This window comes from Euphorbia lathyris, chromosome 8 (genome assembly GCF_963576675.1).
Source record: "Euphorbia lathyris chromosome 8, ddEupLath1.1, whole genome shotgun sequence".
In the NCBI taxonomy this organism is placed as follows: Eukaryota; Viridiplantae; Streptophyta; class Magnoliopsida; order Malpighiales; family Euphorbiaceae; genus Euphorbia; species Euphorbia lathyris.
This window is the reverse complement of record NC_088917.1, coordinates 85757173-85775141: the sequence shown is the minus strand read 5'-3', so window position 1 is coordinate 85775141 and position 17969 is coordinate 85757173. Positions and strand designations below refer to the sequence as shown.

Genomic DNA, 17969 nt, shown 5'->3' with positions numbered 1-17969 from the left:
ATAACCTCCAAGAAACCAATAGCAGTTCTGCCGTAATAGCAGATAGGCAGGGCGAATGGAAGTCCAGATTGGCGAATTGGAGAGGTGCAATCTTGGGAGGCCAGCACGATCAAGAAAACGAGATTTCAAAAGGGATAGCCACATTGAATCACCAGTTAGAATCCCCCAAGCTAACTTGCCACAAAGGGCCAAATTGAACCTCTTCAAATCTTTAATACCAAGTCCACCCCTAGAAACCGGCTTTACACATATATCCCAATAAACCGTTACCAATTTCTTCTCAAAAACATTACCATTCCAAATGAAATTCCGAATATGAGATTTTGGGCAATGCAACAAGCTTTGAGGCCACTTATAAACAGCAAAGGAGTGTGTGAGAGAACCTGTAATTACTGAATTCACCAACGCCAGACGGCCCGCCATTGACAAGGAAGAACCCTTCCATCTAGCAAATTTCCCAGAAATTCTGTCACAAACAGCACTCAAAAATTGCCTTTTAGGCATACCTTTAAAGAGGGGGACCCCTAGATAGTTAAACGGAACACTTCCCAAACGGACCCCAGTGATGCTAATAAGACGAGCTTTCCTGACAGCAGAAATCGAGTCTCCAAAGTAAGATTCTGATTTATCCCAATTGACAACCTGACCCGAGACCAACCCATCTAAACTTTACACTTTATTACATGTGCGGCCATTAAACTTTAACTCTTCAAAATGACCCTTAACGACCTCAAAATGAAAATATTTAAGAATTAAAGTTGTTCAGAACGACATTTACCATAAAATCACATTTTTTAATTTCCAAAATTTCCATTTTTTTAGCTTTATCTCTCTCTCAAAATCACTCTTTTTACTAACCAAACAACGCATAAATAATCTCAAACAAAAAAAAAATTAAAGAATTAAAGTTGCTTAAAATATCATTAATTCTTTAATTTTTTTATTTTGAGGCCGTCAACGGTCTTTTTGAGGTGTTGAGTGGTCACGAGTATAAAAAATTGAAAAGTTCAATAGCTTTTATGTTACATTTTGATGTTCAGTAACCATACTGTGATAATGGGTAAAGCCATGGATGTAATTTACCCTATATTACATAGAGGGTAAATTATACCTATGGACACTGAACTTTATCCATTTAACTTTGTGGCTACTGAACTTTATCCATTTAACATTGTGGCCACATGATAAAGTTCGGGTACCCTAGATATATTATATTTTTACTGTTAATTTGATTTAGGATTAATTTAACTTTTTCAATCAACTTTAAAAACTGAGTTGATACTGATCCTAAGTAAATTAACTTAGGATAAATTTAACTTTTTCAAAACTTTCTAGATGGCTGGCTACCAAAATATTACTGTATGATAATATGATGTTTCCCAAACTTAAAATAAATGTCCATTCTTGGTAATTGAGTAACAATTTTTTAATCAATTAATTAAATACTTTGAATTAGTACATAAAATTACATATTTTTCCAACAAATGGGATGAAGGAAATAATCAATGAGTTGACTTGACTTAAGTGTTTGCACCATGTTCCAATAGGGTTAAGAACGAATGATTATATATTTAGTTGAGTACTATATATTTAGTTGCAAAGCTTTTATGTGATCCCAATTCCTCAAAACCTAAATAGCTATTTGTTGCTCATGGAGAAAATAAAGTATTTCTCAATGATAATTTGGTTGTATTTCATGTGTTTATTGAAATGTTCATATGAAATCAGAGCTACGAGTAATATAAGTGCGGATAAGGATGCGTTACTTGCATTGAAAGCTCATATCACAGATGATCCTCAAAATCTGTTAGCATCCAACTGGTCTAAAGATACATCAGTCTGTGATTGGATTGGTATTACTTGTGGAACTCGTCATCTTAGAGTTAGAGGCATTCGATTGAGGAATATGTCTTTAACAGGGACCATACCTCCGCAAATTGGAAAGCTTTCATTCTTAGTTAATTTCTCTTTACCATTTAACTTCTTCCATGGTTCTCTTCCTGTTGAACTTTCCAATTTACGCAGATTGAAGTTGTTTGTTTTGACTAACAATCATTTCAATGGAATTATCCCTTCATGGATTGGATCTTTCTCTCAACTTCAGTATCTTGCTCTCGACACTAATAAATTCGGAGGTTAATTTCTTCTTTCCCTTATCCGTACCTTTTTTCATGTTTTAAAAACATTTTAATCTTAAGCCTACCTTTGTAGATTTGGCCTCCACGTATAAAACAATGCAATCTTAAACATAAGGTTTGCTAGATGGTTCAATTTCAAGCTTCGTTAACAAAAGATGAGTTTTTTCTGATGCATAATTTCATGTTTTGACCATCCTACATTATCCAGCCTTCTTGCCACCCTATAACGTTTAAAATTGCATATTTTTAATTAATGATTTTTTTCGATAGACTTAATTTGTTCCCTCGATGACCGTAGAACTAAACTTTTTTTTTAAAGTAGAAAACTAGAGGTATCACAAAACAAATCTAAACCCTCGAAATTTGAAGGATGCCACAATTGGATAATTATATATCATAAATTATATATGTTTTCTGAAGGTGGATGTTTAATTGTACTAAATTATGTGCAAGTATAGTCTGAATTATTTGCAAACGTACTGAATAGAATATATAAGCAGATAAAAGTGATGGGAAAAAATATTCTCCATTTTAATATTCCCAAAAAAAAAAAATGCTAACATAAAAAACTAATGTTATCATAATTGTCAAAATAAAAACAAATTTATAATCCTCAAAATCTCAAATGGTGAAATGACTTTTATTTTAATTTCCCTTGAAATAAATAAATAAATGTTTAAACGATGATTTCATATATTATTTTCATGTATCATTACAGGTGGCATTCCAGTACAAATATGCAACTTATCAAAGCTCCATCATCTTTACCTGGGGAATAATAATCTTGAAGGTCAATATGTCTACTATGAATAATTATCTATATTACTCATTATTGTTTTCTCTTCGATTTTCCGTAAATAATCTAACATGCGATCTTTCATCAAATACGTTGCTCATGTTTCCTCTTTAGAATTCAAGTGTCAATTGGTCCAATGTATTGACATGCAAAAGGAAACATATTTTAAGTTTGTGTTTCAACAAGGATATTTGCATAGAGTTTCTGGCAATTCCACCATGCTTCAAAACTTATATCTTGGCTTTAAAAATTTTAAAGGTACCTATAACATTCATTTTCTCTTGAAATTTGAAGGGAGATCATTACTATGAAAAAAGCATCATGAGGACCTAGATCATCTTGACTTTGATGTACTAAGTTCTCGATCTTATATTTTTTTGCCATGTTAAGCTCCTGATAACTAAAAAGTAGTATTTTACATAAAACTAGGTTAACAGAACGTTATTCATTTCACATACCTTCGAATTTGATTTATAATAGTTCAATTTTCTTTATATTTGTGATGTGGTTATAGAGAAACTATAAAGATATAATTTTCGGCACAAATAAAATGAGTGAAACTATGTTAACTCATGTTTATAATTAACTAATTTGACAACCAATAGACTTAATGTCACTACAAGAAAATTGCTTTTTGGCAACAAGTTTTGACAACGAAAGAAAATATTGTTGCTAAAAATGAACTTTAGCAACGAATTTTTTATATCGTTACCAAAGGTCGTTGCTGTAAATTTCTTACATATTTCCTTCAAGAAATTTCGGGAGGTGAGGTTTGTGGGAAATATGTATTAGCTTTGGCAACAATACTTTCGTTGCTGTGAATGAAAGCATTTATAGCAACAACAAATGTTGTTACTGTAAATGAAATTATTAATAGCAACGACTGTCAGTTGTTGCTGTTAGTACGGGTATTTACAGCAACAACAACCAACTTGTTGCGTAAAACTTGAATTTTACAGCAACGATTGAATGTTGTTATAGTAAATGAAACATTTACAGCAACGACTGTTAGTTGTTGCTGTAAGTGCGAACATTTATAGCAACAACAAACAACGTGTTGCGTAAAACTGGAATTTTTTAGCTACAAATCAGATCGTTGTTAAAGAAAATTATTAAATAAAATAAAAAAATAAATATTGTTGTTATATTACAAGAAAGTATTTTTTATTTTTAAATATCAACAAATTTTAATTGGTATTTAAACTTGAATTATACATAGAATAAATTTTAAAAATTAGTAAACTAAATAATTTAAAATTAATTATAAAATATATAACATACTATATGTGAAAAACTTAAGCAAGGGACTTTCAACATTTTCTTATAGGTTAGTATATCGAAAATAAACTAATTGCCTAAAAATATTTAGAATTTTCATTCGAAATCTAGAAAAGAAAATATAGCACATTAAGGAGAAATAAAAGCTAACCAAAGAATCATATTCGATGAGTATATATGTTATATTTGGTCTATATAATTACTTTTTTTTTAGTTGTTGACAATAAATTTCAATAGGCAAAGCAAGTCGATAAGGATATTTTATCCCGAGCAAAAGTTCTTATAGTTATAAAATGTTTTTGTAGAAAACAATAAAATTAAATTTCTATAGCCTTAAGAATTAAGAACAAGTAAATATAAATTTAATCGAATTGCAAAATTATTAGAAGAATCGAGTTCTCCAACTTAGAATGAAAGATCTTCTATACAAAAATTGATATGTCTTGTATATCTCACAACATATTAACAAGTAAAAAATTCATTTCATTTATTTATATATCAATTTTTTATGTGGACGGTCCTTCATTTATATTAGAAGACCTGATTTCTTTAATAATTTATTCTAAAACAGGACCAAATTTATCATATCAATTCTTCTATTTCTTTGAAAATTATATAGTCTCTCTATTATAGGTGCAACATGCTCATCTAAATGTGTTGTACCAATATACAATCACTATTTTTAGTATAAAATTTGATCGAACAATCAATTCACATGTAAAGGATTTGATTGACATGTTGCAAATATCATAGTTTCTATGATTATGAAAAAAAAAATTGAATAAATATTTTAAATCCATACATAAACTTGTAACTCCATATATATAGCACGTATTTGTAGTTACATAATCTACTTAAAATTAATGGGATGATAAAAATCATTAGAGGAAATAGGTTCTCCAACTCAAATGGAGAGTTTTCTATATAAAAATTGATATGTGCTGTATACCTCACAACACATTAATAAGTCGATAATCATTTTATTTATATATCAATTTTTGTGTGGGCGGTCCTTCATATATGCTAGAAGACCCGGGTCTTTAATAATTTATCATATCAATTCTTTTATTTCTTTAAAAAACTGTCGATTCTATGTGCAATAGCCTCTTCATGTTGTACCAATATGTAGACACTATTTGTAGTACAAAAATTTGATTGACATGTTGCAGATAGCATAGTTCCCATGCCTATGAACATAAAAATTGAATAAATATTTTAAATCCAAACATAAACAGTAACTCCGTATATATAGCACCTACTTGCAGTTAGGTACTCTACTTACAATCTCATATATATTTAATACAAATGAATTAAACTAACTAGTTAAAAATTTATTCTTTATTTGATTATTATAGGAGAAGTTCCAAAGTCCATTGGCAATCTTATAAATTTGGAGACATTAACCATGTGGGGAAATTCCATTAGTGGTAAAATTCCTTCATCTATTGGAAATCTTACCGGGATAAGGATTCTTGGCTTCGATGACAACAAGTTGACAGGTATATTAATCTAATATGCAATCTTTCATCAAATATGTTTACTCATATTCATGCTTTAGAATTCTTGTATCTCATTTACTGGTCAACGCTCACCGCACCAATGACGAGAAGTTAGGATCTAAACAATCATTTGCCCTTGTATGTGTCATGAAACCGATTTAACTAATGAGGTTATCAGGACTCGAACCCTTGACAGTTTGGTCCAAGCAGCTCTGATACCATGTCATGGAACCGATTTAACCAACTGCTCAAGTTGATAGTTAAGGCTCAATCGTATATCTTATATCAATCTTTGACATCGAAGATTGATATAAGATATACGATTGGGCCTTAACTATCAGCTTGAGATGTTGGTTAAAATGGTTTCATGATATGGTATCAGAGTCAGTTTGAATATGGAGTGGACCTTTAACTATTAGTTTGAGCTGTTGGTAACGGTGATTGTGAGCTCAATATAATAAATTGAGAAATTAAAAAATGATGTACAAAAATAAAGATTCAGTTTATTTGTACTTATGAAGAAAATACTATTAATTGAACTCATATTAGAGAGAGTAAAATTCAACGGCTTTTCATTTACTTTAGAATTTTTGATATATTAATGAAAAGTTTACTTGAGCTTACAAAACTTTATAATAGTTTTATAATAAATTATTTTAAAGGTATCTACAATATTGATTTTTTCAAAACTTATATTTTGGCTTTAACAATTTTAAAGGTATCTATAATATTCAATTTTTCTTGAAATTTGATCGGAGATCATTATTATGAAAAAAAAAAGCAACCTTAGGTCCTAGATCATCCTGATTTTGACGTACTAAGTTCTCAATCTTTTTTTTTTATCATGTCAAGTCCTTTGATAACCAAAAGTCATATTTTACATAAAATTTAGTTAACGAAGCATCATCAAATTCATATGCGTACGAATTTTCATTTATAATAGTTCAAAAATAATTTTTTTATACGTGTGATGTGGGTATAGAAAAACTATAGGAATCTTATTTTAATTCGTAAAAAAATATAATTCCAGACACAAATAAAATGAGTGAAGCTATGTTAACTGATGTTTATAATTAATTAAGTTGACAACTAAGGGACTTAATGTGATTTAAAAAAAAATTGAGGGCTTCATGTGAAAAACTTAGACAAGTTGACATAGAATATAAATCTCCTTAAAGGTTTTCTTATACATGAGTATATTGAAAATAGACTAATTGGTTTAAAAAGATTTTCAATTTTCATTCGAAGTCTAGAAATGAAAATATAGCACATTAAGGGGAAATACAAGCTAAGCAAAGAAACAAATTTCGTCAATATATCTGTTATATTTCAATGTGCAAAGTAGATAAGGATATTTTATCTCCACCAAAAGTTACTATAGCTATAAAATGTTTTTGTAGACATTAATAAAATTAAATTTCTATAGTCTTAAGAATTAAGAATGAGCAATTTTAAATTTAATGGAATTCCAGATATTATTAAAGGAGTCATATTCTCCAATTCAAATGGATGACTTTTTATATAAAAATTGACATGTGTTGTATATCTCACAACATATTAATAAGTTAAAAAATCATTTTATTTGTTTATATATCAAGTTTTGTGCGAACGGTTCTTTAATAATTTATCATTGAATTGAGCCAAATTTATCGTATCAATTCTTTTATTTCTTTAAAAAAAAATATACACTCCCAATATCTCATCTAAATATGTTGTAGTAAATATATAGCACTAATTTTAGTACAAAATTTGGTCGAACAGTCAATTCACATGTGAAAGATCGATTGACATGTTGCGGATAACATAGTTTCTATGATTATGACAGAAAAAATTGAATAAATACTTTAAATCCATAAATAAACTGGAACTTCATATATATAACATATCGTTGTAGTTACATATTCTACTTACAATCTCATATATATTTAAAATAAAAGAACTAAACTAATCAGTTATAAATTTATCCTTTATTTCATTATTATAGGAGAAATTCCAAAGTCTATTGGCAATCTTATAAATTTGGAGAGATTAGAATTATGGAGAAATTCCATTCATGCTCAAATTCCTTCATCCATTGGAAATCTTACATGGCTAAGATCCTTTGACTTTGGAGAAAATAAGTTGACAGGTATATATTCGTACTCAGAGATGTTAAATTAAAATTAATCTAAATACAATATTTACTAATTTGTGTAGTAATACTTGGTTATCATCTCTAAGTGCATGAGTTAAAATCTTAAAGACTAAATTTTACAAACATGGAGTAAGGACAAGTTTAACAAATTGGACATCAAGTTGTCTTGAATACCAAGACTTGGTGGCTATAAATATGTTGTCTTATTTTAACATATAATTTTCAGGAAAATTCTTGAGTGTGGTTTTTATAATTCAAGTAGCTTCGTATATAGTAAAGTTCTTTCATCAATAAGAAATCTAACTAAGCTAGGTTTTTTAGCTTTGGAGACAGTAGGTTGAAAAATGACAAGTATATATTTGTATGATTGTGAGATGTTAAATTCGTATTCGCCTATAAATCATTTATATGATATGACATGTTGATAATATATCTTCATTTATGTTGTTGGGTTTAAATATCTTTCTTCAAATTTAAGTTGGATTTTTTTATAAACACAATTTTAATTTAGAATTTTTCAAATGAATTCTGATTGTAGGTAGCATTCCCTTTGAAATAGGTAACATTGCTTATCTAGAGGGACTATATCTCGGAGTTAACAACCTTGATGGAGTGCTTCCTTCCAATACTTTTAATATTTCAACATTAAGATATTTGGTGTTGGATGATAATCATCTCACAGGCAGTCTTCCTCCAAGCTTTGGTCTCCATCTTCCCAATCTTGAAGAAATTTATATTGGAGGAAATAAGTTCCATGGTCATATTCCCATATCTCTCTCTAATGCCTCTAACCTCCTTCGTATAGGCTTAGAAACAAACATGTTCTCTGGTTCTATTCCCTTTGCTCTTGGCAATTTAAAAAATCTTCAACGTCTCAATTTATGGAGAAATCAACTCACTAGTCAATCTTTATTGACTTTATTTTCCTCATTGGCAAATTGCAAAAATTTGACATTTTTAGCCTTGAGTGAAAATCCATTGAATGATACTCTACCAACTACCATAGGAAACCTATCTTATTCCCTTCAATATTTCCTTATATATGATTCTGGATTAACAGGAACCATTCCCAATGAAATTGGCAACATAACTAGCTTCATTTCATTGGATCTAGGATATAACAATATAAAAGGATTCATTCCTAAGACAATTAGTAAAATGAGGAAGCTTCAAGTATTATATCTTGACTCAAATGGAATTCAAGGGCACATACCTTCTGAATTATGTGGTTTACAAAGTTTGAATGAGATACATTTTGAAGAAAATGAGCTCCACGGAAATATTCCTTCTTGTTTGGGTAATCTCACTTCTCTTGGAAAGCTCTATTTGGAATCCAACAAACTTAATTCTACTATTCCGTCAACCATGTGGAGCCTTAAAGATGTCCTTGAACTCAACCTATCATCAAATTCCTTGAGCGGTGATCTTCCACTAGATATTAGCAATTTGAGAGCCGTTACATTACTTGATTTTTCTGGAAATCAATTCTCAGGTAGTATCCCACGCACCTTTGGAGGCCTCCAATCTGTAAAGTTTCTCTCATTATCCAATAATAGATTGGAGGGTTCCATTCCTGAATCATTTGGTGATGCGGTAAGCTTGGAATTCATGGATTTATCATTCAATAATCTTTCAGGAAAAATTCCCAAGTCTCTAGAGAAATTAAAATATCTCAAGGATTTTAATGTGTCCTTCAATGAATTACAAGGTGAAATTCCTAATGGAGGGTTATTTATGAACTTATCAGCACAATCATTTCTAGGAAATAAAGCACTTTGTGGGGCATCCAAATTCCAAGTCAATCCGTGTAGAACTAGCAATCAGAACCATTCAAAGAAAACCAAGATAACACTGGTTGCAATTGCATTAACATCTTTGGCACTTGGAATTGTTATTGTTATCCTAATTTGGTATTCGAAAAGGAAAATAAGATTGTTGACTCACCAAGTGAATTTTCCAACTTTACCAATATGGCAAAGAATTTCTATTCATGAGCTTCAAAGGGCAACAAATAAATTTGATGAGGTGAACTTGCTTGGCAGAGGGAGTTTTGGTTCGGTATATAGAGGGAATCTTTCAAATGGATTGTCTGTTGCAGTTAAGGTTTTCAATTTGGAGTTAGAAGGAGGATTCAAGAGTTTTGATGTGGAGTGTGAAGTACTACGTGGTATTCGGCATAGAAATCTTGTAAAAATAATCACCAGTTGTTGTACCACAGAATTTAAGGCTTTAGTCATGGAGTTCATGTCTAATTGGAGCCTGGAAAAGTGGTTGTATTCTCACAACTACTTTTTAGATATTTTTCAAAGATTGAACATAATGATTGATGTTGCATCAGCAGTTGAGTATATTCATCATGGTTCTATAGATCCTATTGTTCATTGTGATCTCAAACCTAGTAATATCCTTCTAGATGAGGATATGGTTGCACATGTAACCGATTTTGGCATAGCAAAGCTCGTCGGAGAAGATCAATCTTTCATACAAACTATAACTCTTGCAACTGTTGGATACATGGCACCAGGTGATGTTTGATTTTCTTTATATACTATACTTATTTTTTGCTTTTGCCAGGCTAACTAAATCAAATTCTGATGCAGAGTATGGATCAGAAGGAATTGTTTCTATCAAGGGTGATATTTACAGTTTTGGTATTATGTTGATCGAAACTTTCACAAGAAAAAGGCCTACAGATGAGATGTTTAACTTAGATATGAGTATAAGACAATGGGTAAAAGAGTCTCTGCCTTCTAGAGTCTATCAACTTGTAGATCCCAATTTAGTTAGGGTCGACGAACGTCACTATTTGGATAAGATAGATTGCACATCTTCAATTATGAACTTAGCCTTGAAGTGTTGTGTAGATGTACCTGAGGAGAGGATTAGTAGCAAAGATGTTCTAAGTGCTCTCAACAAGATCAAAGCTAAGCTTCTCAATGATGTTCAATAGGTTTAATAAGTATGTAATCATCCATACTAATTAATTTTGGCCATACAATAACTTTTGGTTGTGATTGCTTTATGATGATGAAGGACTTACTTTTGTGATCTGCTGGTGTCATTGCTCTTTTCCTATTGCTCAATCATAATTAAATTATTATTGCCTTATTCTGTACTATTTACCAAATGATCTAATATGTTTGTGTTCTTGGTTGATAGGTTTTAATCATGGAATTGAGAGTGGATGATTTTAATAAAAATAATTTTAAAAATGTCCTATTTTATTATTTATTTGTTTGAAATATATAATGAATTTATATTTAGGAAACTTGTATTACATACCGAGTGTAATATTCCCGACCAATAAAAAGATGGATATATACTAATTAATTAGAGATGATTATGAAGGCATTAACGATAATTAATCCATTTGAGATATACGGGTTCAGACGTACCTTATTGAATAGCAGAACCTATAGATCTCTCAGAGTAGCGGAAGTGGTAGCGGAAGCGGATCTAAGCACCATGATCTTGTACCACCGGTAACAGGCAACCACACAGCATTAATCAGGGAAGACTGAATAATCCACATACTAAAGTGAAGAAGAAGAATGAGAGAGAGAGAGAGAGAGAAAGGAGGTGCAGGAGAGGAGGAGGCAACCTTTCAACCTTATCTTATCTTATGTGGTGATTAGGGTTAAGCCTATTTATAGGAAACTAAAACCCTAATCCTCCATCTCTTAAGATGGGTTTGGCCCGTTCCATTTCGGGCGGGTCGAATTAATTAGATACATACCTAATTAATCCTAACATCTCCCACTCGTACGCTATGGAACCAATTCCAAAGAATCTCTTCTCGGTCTCTAATCTTTCTTTCACAAATAGTCTATGCGATCGGCATACTATCGAGAGCTCAAGTGTTATATACTCGTTGGAGATATATAACTGCTCGATGTGCATATTTCAAGCTTAGGACTATATACTCGTTGGACATATGTATCCTTTGGACTTTAACATGGATCATCTCTGGTGTATGCATTATCCCAGATTCCTTTTCACATCCACTGTAATAACTTGGATCTCAACAATTCATCTGATTTTATAAAAATGCTCAAAAGCACAAGTGTCCAGACAGTCAAAAACAGAATACCTCAAGATGTGAACTCAGTGGATATCTTTCCTTCTGGTTATACTCCTTCCATCATAGTCTAACTTGCTTATCCAGTGATGTTCCTTTTGGTTTTACTGTGATATTAAACATTTTAAACAAATTTGTCAATAAATTAGTTTTGTATATTTTTTTAATATTTATTTTTAACCATATTAATAACACAGTAAACATTTTAAACACTTTCACAAAAAAAAAATTATGATTAATATGTGTCAAACTTAGTTGTTACTATTTTATAATTATATTAGCAACACATTTATGTTAGACATAATTGATATTTGAAATGTTCAATATGATAATTAAATAACAGATGTATCTTGATTGGAAATGTTAGGGGTATAAATAACAGATGTGTTCAAATTTTCGGTAATATAGAATAAAATGTATATTGATTGGAAACGCACTATGCCAACTACCCCTTCAAATGACGGTTAAAAACCGTCATCCCGCAAGCTATAGATCTGTCACAGGGCTCGCTGCCATCTGATGGTACTTCAGATGACGGTCGCGTTCTGTCATCCATAATAGCCTCACATGACAGCGACCAAATATTGCAACTGAAGTAGATGGCAATAAATCATTGAACAAAGCTTCATTTCTGATCTTCCAAATGAGCCAGACATAAGAGACGACCGTTGAGCTCCAATGAGCAGCAACCTGCGTCCCAAACGATATGCCACAAAGATTATCAAAAAAGGAGACAAAAGAAGGAAAGGCGACAATTGAACAATTGAAAAATCCTCCCAATTTCACGCCAAAGCGCCTCTGCAAATTTGCAATGAACAAAAAGATGATCAATATTCTCAATATCCATATAACAAAGCACACAGTGACTCGCAAGTCTCAAGCCCGTCATCTGAAGAATTGATTGAGTTGCCACTCTACCATGAATTAATCGCCAGATTAGCATTGATCTAGACCGGGGAATATGTTGACCCCATATGAATGATTGTCAATCAGCTCTAGAAATACCATGAATCAGATTAGAATAGAACGTCTTTACAAAAAAATTCTCCTTTTATATCAGGCTTCCAAATGCAAAGGTCTGACTGATCCATCCATTTGTCAATTAACCGTATACGGTTCTGGATATGCAGAGGAAGCCGGTCTAAATTATACCCCTCGATCCCATTCCAAAAAACATCAACACAGTTAAACAGTTGTCGTTGATTCCGCGCAAGAATACTAAGGCTGTCGGCCACCATCGGCTTGATCCAGTTGTCTAACCAAAAATTCAAAGATGACGATCTGCCAATCCACCAATGCAAGTTATCCCTGATCAAATCATAAGTCTCTTGACAAGAGGACCAGATTGACGAAGGAGCAATGATGAGTTTAGGTAAACCCGATTTTGAGAGAAATCTTGAACGCAACATATGAATAGCAAAGCTAGTCCCTTGGATTAGTTCCCAACACATCTTGCCCAGTAGAGCCTGCTTAAAGTTTTTGAAGTCCTTCACTCCCAAGCCTCCATCTTTCATGCTATGGCAACAAATCTTCCAAGGGACCGTAATTAGTTTCCTCATATTGGTACAACCACTCCAAAGAAAATTTCGCACATTTCTGTTGAGTCTTTTCAGTAATCCCATAGGTCATCTGTAAAGATGAAAAGAATCCACAAGAGAACCAGTTATTGCTGATTTTATAAGAGTCAATCTCCCAGCAAAAGATAGTGTCTTTCCTTTCCAATTACTAAATTGAGCTAGAAATTTGTCAGCTAACTGGCACAGAAACCGAGCTCGTGGCGCTCCCTTAAATAGAGGAACTGCAAGATATATAAAAAGCAGCTGAGCCATGTGGATTCCAAGGCAATCTGTCAGCCTATTCGCCTCTAATACTAGACACATGCTTGCCAAAGAACATAGAGGACTTTGCCCAACTGACCTGTTGACCAAAAATGCTCCTATAAAATTGAAAAAGATTCTTAAGTGTACGCATATTCCGCATAAAAGCAACACCAAAGACCAACATGTCATCTGCAAATAGCAAACGAGAAGGGAATGAATTCACACCAGGATAATGCATTGTTGCATAAGCATCCTCATGCTCAAGCTTTAAAACCCATCGGGTGAAGAAATCTTCAGCAATTCCAAAGAGAATGAGAGATAGGGGATCGCCTTGTCTCACACCACGAGAACATCTAAAATAGCCTCTCGGGATGCCATCCACCATGACAAAAATACGGGAAGAAGACATAATGTTTAAAATCTAATCCTTGAAAGTAAATGAGAACCCAAAGGAATCAAGGACCTCAAGGAGGAAATTCCAATCGATAGTGTCAAAGGCTTTTCTAATATCAATTTTTAAAGCCATATGACCCCCAAACCGTTTCCTAACCAACATGTTAATCTCTTCCGATGCAATGGCAATACATTGATGAACGCTTCGACCTTTTAGAAACCCATATTGATTAACAGAGATAATTCTTGTTGCAATTCCTGCTAGACGGCCATCTAATATCTTTGAGATTATTTTAAAACCGAAATTGCTCATTATAATTGGCCTAAAGTTTTCCACTGTATTAGCTTCGGCAAATTTGGGAATAAGGGCCATAATGTTAGAATTCAATCAGGTCCCAAAAGCTTTGGTAGAAATTTCCCCTAAAACCATCCGGACCAGGAGCACTAGCCGGATCCATTTCAAAAACCGTTCGATGGATCTCCTCACTAGTAGGTTTGTCGGTTAGAAAGTTGTTCTCCTCTGCGGTTACCAGTGAAGGAATCACAATATTCACAAAAGAAAGGTCAACCTGTTCTCTTGAGCTTGTAAAAAGAGTGGAGAAATACTCAATTACATGATCAACAATTGTGTTTATATTTGATGTTGGCTGCCCATTAATCACTAAATTCTGAATCCCAGTCCTTGATTGTCAGACTCTTGCCGATCTATGAAAAAAACTTGTAGTCCTGTCTCTAGCTTTTAGCCATTTAATCCGACTCTTTTCCTTGTAAAGCATTTCCTGTCGTAACAGCTAAATATCCAGATCCTCCTTTGTTTGTATTTCAACATTACAGAGTTCAGTTGAGCAACCCAATTCCTCAGTTCGGCTTTGCACATCATTGACCCGACCCTCAGCCAGCTTGATGTTATTTTCAACCCGCCCAAATACAGTCCAGTTCCATTCTCGTAAGATTGGCCGAAGCATCTTAAGTTTGTGACATAAGAGTTGAGCGGGAGGAAAGGAAAGGTGAGACGCTGACCAATGTGATGAAATTGTCTCTTTAAGAGAGCCATAGGTTAACCACATGGAATGGAACCTAAATCTGGCCACACGCTGACCCCCAGATTGGCAATTCAAAAGCACGGGAGAGTGGTCCGAACGGTGTCTAGCAAGCGAAGTGCAAGTGACAGTATCCCAAGCTTCCATAAATCTAGCAGAAATTAACACACTATCCACGCTACATTCAATATGTGCCGATCCTTGTTTCCCATTCGTCCAAGTATAAATTCTTTTTGAATAAAATATACTTGAAATACAGTATTCATTTCAGTTCCTACATAAAAAAAATTGTGATTAACTTTTTATAATGCTTTTTTTTATTTAATTGATTTTTTTGTGTAGAACAATGTTGGAAGTATTTCTCAAGTGACAACAATTATATCAAATGGGATAATGGATGACAATTGAGCGCTTTCATCTCAAGATGCTTGATTCATTATATATTAAAGGGTTAATATATCATTCCACCCATGAACTTGTTTAAAAAATTTGATTGGCTCCCTAAATTTTAAAGTGTTTAGAGCCCATTCAAATTGTTTAAAATGTCCCGATAGCTTTCTCAACTTGCTTAAAATATAACCAGTTACTTACTCAGTTGGAAAAACAAGTTGCAACATGCAGGATGTGTTACATAATTTATAGAATAGATTAAACATATAAAAAAACAAGTTCTTATTTGCTCGATTATAAAAATTGTCCTCTCTAATATTAGAACTTAGTACTTCGACCTTGATCCTTTTATTCTTTGCATTCGTGGATTAATTAACTGCATTTTATTCAAGTTGAAGGATCTATTTAAACATTTTAGGGAAGTTGAAGAATATCAAAATACTTTAAAAGTTGAAAATGCACCAAAATAAAATAGTTTGTTTTTAATAGTTAATTTTTTTTTGGTAAGTTATTAATAATTAATTGACTATCAATAATCTTCAAAATTCATAGAGTTTGGAAAACATAAAATTATTCTATTAATAATATTAAAAAGTTGATCCTTACAATAAAAACAAAGCCTTTAAATATATAAAATTCAGAATCCTAAATGGAAAAGGACAGTTGAATCCTAAACGAAACGCGCGAAAGACAAAAAAAATAAAGTATTCAAAAGTAACTCCAAAATAGTAAATTTTTTTTTTGATGACCTAAACAATGCAATTTGATCAAAAGGACAGGTAGTTCATAAACAAAGTTGATGAAATTTGATCCTTGGTCCCAATTTCAATTAAAATAGGATCTGAAAACCCCGAAAACCCGAACCCTTAAAATTGATAATATTACTAATTTGCCTTTACATCAAATCTTTTGATAAACTTACTTGTTCTTCCATTGCACTGCTAAAATTCTATGGTCCCGTTTGGTAAGACGTAATGACCTTCGTAATGGAATGACCATCACATTGAAAGTCCATTACCATGTTTGGTTGCATGTTACAATTTTATTGTAATGTAATGAGAAAACATTGAGTTAAATTTTATTGAACAAATCTTGTAATGGCCATTACATTGAAAAATGACTTGAATTCTCATTACATTGTCATCTAACATTTCATTTCTCAAATCTCACATCTCAATTTTACCTCTCATTCTTGTCAAAAAACGAAAAAATGAAAAAAAAGTAGAAAAAAATGAAAATTGAAAACGAGAAAAAGGAAAAAAAAAAGAAAAAACGAAAAAATGAGAAAAAACGAAAAGCCAGAAAAAGGAGAAAATAGAAAAATGGTGAAAAATGTTGAAAATGGAAATTAAAAAATGGTGAAAAATGTTGAAAATGGAAATTAAAAGAAACGAGAAAAGTTAAAAAAAATGAAAAAGCGAACCTAATTTTGTATTTGATTTCGATTCGATTTTTCACATTTTTCGTGTTTTTCACGTTTTCACGTTTTCGTTGATTTTAATTATGTACATAAAATTTTATGATTACATTTAATTAGGAAAATATAAGTATTGTAATGGTAATTACATTCCATCATCTTCTTTTTAATTGTCAACCAAACATGGTAATAGAATCATAATTCCATTCCATTCCATTCCATTACAATTTCGATTGCATTACAACATTGATTACATTACATTGCATTACGGCATACCAAACGGACCCTATGAGTTATGATACATTTAATTTTACCCATTAAAATTTAATTTTTTTTTATGTATTATTGACGGATTTACGGTGGGGAAATGGAAACACTTGTCCCACTGGATTTTAGGAAATATTTTATCCTCAAGTACTATTTCCACCTATTATTTGAGTTTAGAAGGCTTTTTCCGCACATTGTTCCTTGGAACTCAAATAAAACGTTGAAATTTTACGAAAGTTGATGGAACTATCGGGATATCTTAAGTAAGTTTAGCAGATTATCAAAACACTTTAAAAATTTACAAGTCAATCAAATTTTTAATATAGGCTTAATACATCATTTATTCATTGAATTTGTCCAAAATGGTTGATTGGCCCCCTGAACTTTGAGAGTGTCTTGATAGCCTCTTGAAATTGCATAAAATGTTCAATTAGCCCCTTCAACTTGCGTAAAATGTAATCAATTAATCATTTTTGTGTAAAAAAATAAGCCAAATTCGGAAGATATTTACACGTGCCTTAAAATGTTATTACATACTTCACAAAATAGATTAAAACATGTTAAAAAAGAATTTCTTACTTATTCAACTATAGAACATTTTTTTCTCTAATATTATAATCGCATACCCCGATCTTTGTCGTTTTACTTTTTTTAAGATGCGTGCAGCATATATTTCGCATTAACTTACTTTTTTACAACCGAGTGATTAATTGATTACA

The 17969-nt window shown here is 31.9% G+C and overlaps 1 protein-coding gene across 4 annotated transcripts; it reads left to right on the top strand.

Annotated features, from left to right (window-relative positions):
- Window positions 1–1620: 1620 nt before the first annotated feature.
- On the top strand, window positions 1621–10893 carry LOC136202031 (receptor kinase-like protein Xa21). Of its 4 annotated transcripts, none has more exons than XM_065992477.1 (6): window positions 1621–2135; window positions 2857–2928; window positions 5568–5711; window positions 7696–7839; window positions 8405–10369; window positions 10446–10893. In XM_065992477.1, exons 1-6 carry the CDS (start codon window positions 1652–1654, stop codon window positions 10793–10795), a joined length of 3159 nt encoding a protein of 1052 aa, XP_065848549.1. In that variant the 5' UTR covers window positions 1621–1651; the 3' UTR covers window positions 10796–10893. The 4 variants fall into 4 exon arrangements, with proteins under 4 accessions (XP_065848549.1, XP_065848548.1, XP_065848551.1 ...); XM_065992476.1 differs by having other exon boundaries at window positions 8384–10369; XM_065992479.1 differs by lacking the exon at window positions 7696–7839 and having other exon boundaries at window positions 8384–10369.
- Window positions 10894–17969: the final 7076 nt, after the last annotated feature.

What these genes read in the sequence shown, in the direction of transcription:
- LOC136202031 (XM_065992476.1), top strand. Translation starts at nt 1,652, where the DNA reads ATGGAGAAAATAAAGTATTTCTCAATGATAATTTGGTTGTATTTCATG. An exon ending in CGACACTAATAAATTCGGAG is followed by an intron (nt 2,136 to 2,856) that starts GTTAATTTCTTC and finishes GTATCATTACAG; the next exon opens with GTGGCATTCCAGTACAAATA. An exon ending in GGGGAATAATAATCTTGAAG is followed by an intron (nt 2,929 to 5,567) that starts GTCAATATGTCT and finishes TGATTATTATAG; the next exon opens with GAGAAGTTCCAAAGTCCATT.